This window comes from Rhinolophus ferrumequinum, chromosome 11, assembly GCF_004115265.2.
Source record: "Rhinolophus ferrumequinum isolate MPI-CBG mRhiFer1 chromosome 11, mRhiFer1_v1.p, whole genome shotgun sequence".
Taxonomy (NCBI): domain Eukaryota; kingdom Metazoa; phylum Chordata; class Mammalia; order Chiroptera; family Rhinolophidae; genus Rhinolophus; species Rhinolophus ferrumequinum.
In genome coordinates this window covers 12,738,698-12,746,202 of record NC_046294.1, presented here as the reverse complement: position 1 = coordinate 12,746,202, position 7,505 = coordinate 12,738,698, and the positions used below count along the sequence as shown (strand labels likewise).

General features: G+C 35.5%; 1 protein-coding gene across 1 annotated transcript; it reads left to right on the top strand.

Moving 5' to 3' along the window:
- The first annotated feature begins 1,908 nt into the window (after positions 1 to 1,908).
- Positions 1,909 to 2,826, top strand: LOC117030715 (olfactory receptor 4A15-like). The gene has a single exon (XM_033120931.1). The coding sequence runs from the start codon at positions 1,909 to 1,911 to the stop codon at positions 2,824 to 2,826; it is 918 nt and encodes a 305-aa protein (XP_032976822.1).
- The last annotated feature ends 4,679 nt before the right edge of the window (positions 2,827 to 7,505 follow it).

Below are 7,505 nucleotides of genomic sequence, written 5' to 3'. Positions count from 1 at the left end.
GGTCTCAATGATTTTAATTAGAGAAGAATCACCCTTGGATATGCACCAACTGAATGACTCAGTACTCTGTGTTGCATTTCCAGTGTAGATAAAGTATTTACAGGCCTTTGTCCTTATCTCAGAGAGTGTTTGTCTGTATGGGTATTCACATGACTGGCTTTTTCAGGAATTGAAATGATGGACTCACCATATAAAGTATGTGTATGAAACTGTTCTCCATCCTTTAGGTAACCCATGTTCAACAATGCTGTATGAAGGCAGGCCAGTGTAACTGATTAACCATCATGATATTGTAAAGACTGTTTCACTATTTCACCTCGTGTTGCTATAAAATACAAACTGTAAAATATTTATCAAATAATGCATACACAATTTACAATTTGCTGTCCCATCAAAATGTTGATTTAACAATGTTTGTTAATGTTTGCCAGCAATGAAGATTATGGATCTCTGTTCACAATCAAGATTCAGAGTTCTTTAAGTAACAGGACATTCATATTCCTTTTGAAAATCCCAACCATTTGAAAGGCAGGATTTTTTCGGAAAGACTGAGAGGAATCAGATTTCCCAGAAGCATGGGAAGAGTTGGTCCCAAGGAAACAATTCAGGGCCAGTGATGGGACATGTGTTGTCTTGCTCTTCGTGTGTCAGAGATGGCATCAGTGCATGGAGGCTAAGGGAGAGGGCATCACAGCTCAGAATGTAGATTGAATAGCTCTCTCGTTATGCAGGAAACCCAGGGAATGCATTTATCGATAAGATTCCGAGCTAGATTTTACATTTTGCAAGAGGACATTGATGGTGTGAAAATTCAGTCTTATAAAAGTTCTATGATGTGATTCTCCTCAAAAACGACATCCTTTGTGAGTATTGAAATATGTGGGAATTAATTCAATTGTTTATTACTCTGTTGGATATTTTCATATTATAAAGATTCAGAATAAATTTATTTTTTCTAACATCAGTAATCTTGGAAACTAATTTTATGTGTAACTATTTGGGATGTTTTAATGAGCATATATCTCTATATCTCATGATAGGTTCAATTAATGCGTGCTCTGAGCATTGTTTAATCTTAAAAATTAGCAGATAAAGTAGAACTTGATTGAGTGCCTTTCAAAATTTTAAGTTAATATTGTGTTTCGCAAGCTATTACTTCAATTTCAATATACAGGTGAGTTTTCACATTTTATCATAATATTTTAAATATTTTTATTGGCTATTTCAAACTATTCTTCCTTTAATTGCCTGTTTATGTAATTCATCCACTTTACTGTTGGTGTGTTTGTCTTTCATTAGTTAATTCCCTAAATCTCTGTCTATTTTAGATATTAACTCTGTTTATGTCCTCTAAAATGTAAATCTTTTACCCAAACTACTTTTGTCTATTAAATTTATGGTATGTATTCCTAAATCTTTAACAAAATTTGATATTGTCTGTTTGGGATTTCAGTGATTAGTTAAGAAGATACTTCCACCCCTAGAATATGGAAAATCATATATTTTTTTAACTAGAAAGTCAACATAAAGTAAATCTTTGTTTAGTTGTTTATTAAAACTTGAATCAATTTTTATTTTTGTATAAGGTATTAGCGTGTGTACAATTTTATTAGCTTCCAGATGGAAAGCTACATGTGGCAACCCATTCATTTTATAACGTGTCCTTTCTCACATATGTCTCTAATTACTTGCCTCTCCACTAGTCTGTAAGATGGTTGAGGTTTGGGACCACGTTTTAATCAGCACTGTATTCTTCTATCTCTGAAAGCACTGCATCCTAAGAAATCATAATGCCTATTTGTTAAATGAATAAACGAATTATGTTCAGATTTCAGGAAGTCACTAGTCATACAAATATTTACAGGTGATTGTGTCCTGAGCCCTGAAATAAGACATACAGAAGAACCTATGGAACAAAGGACCAATGTGACTGAGTTTGTCCTCTTGGGGCTCACTCAGAGCCTTCAAGGTCAGAAGATATTGTTTGTTGTGTTCTTGTTCATTTACATTGTGACAATGGTGGACAACCTACTCATTGTTGTGACTGTTGTGGTCAGCCCAACCCTGGATGCCCCTATGTACTTCTTTCTTGGCTACTTATCATTTATGGATGCTGTTTATTCTACTACAATTACTCCAAATATGATTATAGACTTAGTCCATGAGAAGAAAACCATTTCTTTCCAAGCTTGCATGAGCCAGCTTTTTATAGAGCACTTATTTGGTGGTGCTGAGATTCTACTCCTGGTGGTCATGGCCTATGACCGCTACGTGGCCATCTGCAAACCCTTGCATTATTTGACGATCATGAATCAACGAGTGTGCATTGTGCTGCTGCTGCTGGCCTGGGTGGGAGGTTTTTTGCATGCTATAGTTCAGCTTCTCTTTGCTCTCAACCTTCCCTTCTGTGGCCCCAATGTCATTGACCACTTCATCTGTGACATGTACCCCTTATTAAGACTTGCCTGCACTGACACCTACTTTATTGGCCTCACTGTGGTTGCCAATAATGGCGGCATCTGTGTGGTCATCTTCGTGCTGTTACTCATATCCTATGGGGTCATTCTGCACTCCCTGAAGAATCTTAGTCAAGAGGGGAAGCGCAAAGCCTTATCCACCTGTGGCTCCCACATTACTGTGGTGGTCCTCTTCTTTGTCCCTTGTATTTTTATATATGTGAGACCTCCTTGTATCTTACCGATTGATAAATCCTTGGCCGTGTTTTATACCATTATCACCCCTATGTTGAACCCCTTAATCTATACTCTAAGAAATGGAGAGATGAAAAGTGCCATGAGAAAGCTCTGGAACAGAAAAAGAGAATGAGGCAGCAGAGAAATGTTTCACCCATTTTCAATGAAGAATTGTTTCTTCCCGGAAAGCTATGGGTTATTATTGAACTGTAGGAAATTTCTCTTCAGATTCTATAACTTGGGCATCATGAAAAGCATTTATTACGTGAATACTTCTGATGATCAACATACATTTTTCAGATTGTCATAATTTCCTAATTCAATACATATATTTTGTTTAAAATGTATTTTTAATATTTTCATAACTTCTTAGGAAAATATTCAGTTTTTGTGTGTAAAATCTCTCTGTTGAGACTGTAGATTATATTCTATGTGGAGAGTTTGCTATAGTAAATACTGTAAATTTATTTTAGTTAATGGAGATTTTTTCTCATGTTTCTCTGTTAAATAATGTAATCTTTTTCAGAATTCATAGTGCTTATTACAGATTTCAGAAGGTAAAATAAAAAGTAAAGTATAAAAACTTAGTTGACTTCTCTTCACACAACGGTAGCCCATATTAATATTTGAAGTATAAATCTCATTTTTGTACCTGCAAAATACTTGAAATACATAATTTTTTCTTTGATATTGCTTAGGATGTGAAGATTGAAGGAGAATGGCACTTTGGGCTTGTAATATTAATCATGAGAAGGCAAAGTATATAGAAAGAATATGAATGAACAAGGCAGACACATAGAAAAGTAACTAAAATCTTGTGTATTTTCCCAATTGGGAAATCATATTATCTCCTCATATGGATCAACTTTGTTTGGTATTATAGTTTCATGAAGATGATCTGTTAATCTTCCCAGATATTTAGAATATCTGATAATTCCCCTGCTGTTTTTCAATATCCCATCTCCTTTTTTACAGTGTTTTATAGGCTTTTTTACAGCTTACAGTGTTTTATAGGCTTCTATGGAGACCCAGGCCCTGTCTTATGTATATAAAGTAAGAATAACCCACAATCCATGAGGTTCAAATATGCAATATAGAGCTTGACACCAGATATTTTTGGTGATATCATTGTTCAGAAAATGCTGGCAGTATATGCTAGTCTTACCTCTCTTATTGATGAAATACAGATTATTCGGTAACAAAGAGGCCAGAATATATTGTTTTATTTGACAGAGATCTCATTCATAAAATTTTCTCTATGAATCAAGTTTGAAACAAAATATTGTTTGCCTCAAAGATAGTAGGAAGCATGTAGTCATGATTCTGCCTCTCTATGTAGTCTGAATTCATAAGGGGCTAAGGCTAGGGGGCATTGGGTCCTTTACAAGGGTAAATCACTGTATGAAAACCTTATATCTTGAGTTTAATCATTGTTATTATTACATAGAGGTTTTTATATCTTCTGAAAGTCTTCTCAAATGTACCTGTATTCACTAAATATGTCAAACATTTGATTTTATCAGAATTTTTTATAATTAATATTTCCATTTTTGCACATTGCTATAGATTGAAGTTTTGTGTCCCCCAGTTTATGACTTAAATCCATTTAATGTGGTGGTATTTGGAGGTGGGGCTTTTGGAAGGTGATTATGTCATGAGGATGGAGAGCTCATGGATGGGATTTGAGTCCTATAAAAGACCCCTGAGAGCTCACTTGCCCCTTCTGCCATGTTAGGACACAATGAAAAGATGGCTGTCTATGAAGTAGGAAGCAGGCCTTCATGAAAGGCTGATCTGCCAGCACCTGGATCTTGGTCTTCCCAGCTTCTAGAATGGGAGAAATTGTCTGCCACCAAATATAGCGTTGTTATAGTAGCCGAAATGGAATAAGACAGATATTTAGTTAATTCTCAAATTTGGATAGTTATTTCAAGAGATGCAATAAAAATCTTGGCCAGTTGTCTATGTTCATTGGTATATAATCTCTCTGCAGTCAGGGAAAGTTACTTAATTGTCTTGGTGCTCTGTTTCTTGCACAATGTCTAGGAGAAAAAACTACTTCATAAACTTTGTCAATTACATATTTTCTTGAATTCTTGATCTATTGGAGTGAGAAATTTTACCTGATCTATTGGAGTGATGAGTTTTGATGAACTCTTTCTAATCTATATCTATATCTGTACCTATATAATCTATATCTTTGATATTTGCTATAAATATTTACGTTATTTTTGCTATACTTATGGGTTTTCTTCTATAAATATGTTTCATTTTTATATTCTTTTACTTTCACTCTTCTACCACATCCCTCTTGGAAAATTCCATTTCCTTCTTACAATATTTTATAAATTTTAACATCTTCGTTTTTTAAAGTTATTTTCAGAAAACATTTTTAACCCCTTTAGGATGTATTTTGTTCATGATAAAAAAAAATACCTTAGTTTATTTCCCCTAAACAGGTAAAGTAATCTGCCAACATTATTAATTTCAGTAATATTTTAAAAATTTTCTATTTAATATGTCAAGTTTTATATGTCTAGACACTTCACATTTGGGGCTGTTTTCACTCCTCTTCCCCTTGTTCAGGCTAAACTTGACTGAATGATTCTTCTGGCATGAACTGAGGTTACTCTCTAGTATTCAGCTGATTGCTGGGCTTTTAAGGAGGTTCCAATATGACTTTGTCCATTTGAACGGTATCTTGGCAGGGATGGCTAGAAGATGAGGCTCTTTGGGGCCCTTCTCTTTTTCCATGTAGATGCTTCGCTGTACAGACAAGGTCTCTCCAGTGAGGTTGTCAGACTTGTGAGACTACAGCTCAGGGTTCCCAGAAGGAGGAGGCAGAAGGCATCAGGCGAGTTAAGATCTCACCCCATCATGACATCAGAATGAAGCCCACGTTCTCAAGTTCTGAATCCAGGCTGCTTCTGTGCATCAAAGTGAACAACCAACAAAATGAAAAGGAACCCCACAAAGTGGGAGAAAATATTTGCCAATCATATATCTCATAAGGAGTTAATATCTGAAAAATATGAGGCACTTCTATAACTCGATAGCAGAAAACCCGAATAACTCAATTAAAAAATAACCCTCAGATTTTCCTCATTGTCTCCCAAACTGTTTCTGATTAGTTCATTCACTTATTCTTTTCTTTAGAATCCGCAAATAAGTGAGATCATATGGTACTTATCTTTCTCTGTCTGACTTATTTCACTTAACATAATGTTCTCTAGATCCATCCATGTTGTTGCAAATGGTAAGATTTCTTTCTTCTTTATGGCTGCATAATACTCCAGGATGGCCACGGGTTTGAAAATTAATCTGGGGAACGTAATTTGGTGGTTACCAGAAGGTAAAGGGGTTGGGGGGTGGGGGATGAGGGTGAGGGGGATCAAGTGTATGGTGATGGAAGGGGAGCTGACTTTGGGTGGTGAACACACAGTGTGATTTATGGATGATGTGATACAGAATTGCACACCTGAAATCTATGTAATTTTACTAACAATTGTCACCCCAATAAATTAAAAAAAAAATAGGCTAAGGGCCTGAATATATAGTTTTCCAAAGAAGACAAATAGCCAATTGGAACTTGAAAAGATATTCAACATTGTTAATCGTCAGAGAAGTGCAAATCAAAACCATAATGAGATATCACCTCACCCCTGTTAGGATGGCTGTTTCCAAAAGATAAGAGATAACAAATGCTGGTAGGGATGCGGAGAAAATGGACTTTAGTATCCTGTTGGTGGCAATATAAATGTGTTCAGCCATTATGGAAAATGGTATGGAGGTTCTTCAAAAAATTTCAAATTGAGCTACTATATGATCCAGCAATCCCACTTCTGTATATATGTCCAAGAGTATGAAATCAGTATCTCGAAGACATATCTGCATCCCCATGCTCATTGCAGCTTTATATACAATAGCAAAGACGTGGAAATAATATCCGTATCCATTGATGGATGAACGCATAAGAGAAGGCTGTGGTGCTTCCTTTAGTGCAATTCTCTTAAAAATTTAGTAGTTTTTTTGTTTTGTTTTGTTTTGAGTTTACTTCATTATACAGGGGCCATATCCACAAACATGAGAATAGCCCTTCTCAGGTTTGGGCTGCAAATCCTTGTGCAGTGGCGTAATACCCTCAAGCTTCTTAGGAATATTTTTTGTCTAGTTAATAGAGTTTATGAAACACACATCCATTCTTTTTGATGTCTTAACAAAGGGCCTTATATCTAGAAGTGTGAAATGATATTTATTTTTATGTTATTTCTTACTTTCAGAGTTTTTTGTGCCTGAGAGAGGCTGGGCATGAGAACCAATTTTATATTTGAAATCAGCAATTCTTGGCTCCTTTAAATGTTTCTAATTCTGCTTGAAAACTTAACATTTACTCTTTAACTCATCTCTCCTTATCCATCCTTTAGCATAGCGTACACTTAAAGACACAACTGTCATTTTTAGCGCTCTACTTGGAAATCTTAGCTGACTCCACTGTTCACTTAGGTATATTCTCTTATTTCCACTTTAGGATCAGTGATGGCATTGCCAAACTTTTCTAGCACTAGGCAACATGAATCACTTTTTCTTCAGCCTCCAAGAGCAGTTCCTTGTATCTTTTAAGCCTTTAATTACAGAAGCCTTGGAGTCCAGCTCTGTTATCTCCTGGTACCAAAGTCATTATTGCATGCTTTAAATTTTTGTTATGGCAGCACCACATTTCCAGGTTCCAGTTTTTGCTCTGGTTATCTTTTGCTACATGGCATAAGCCTCCAAATTTTTGTGACTTGAAACAACAAACATTTTATTTTACCT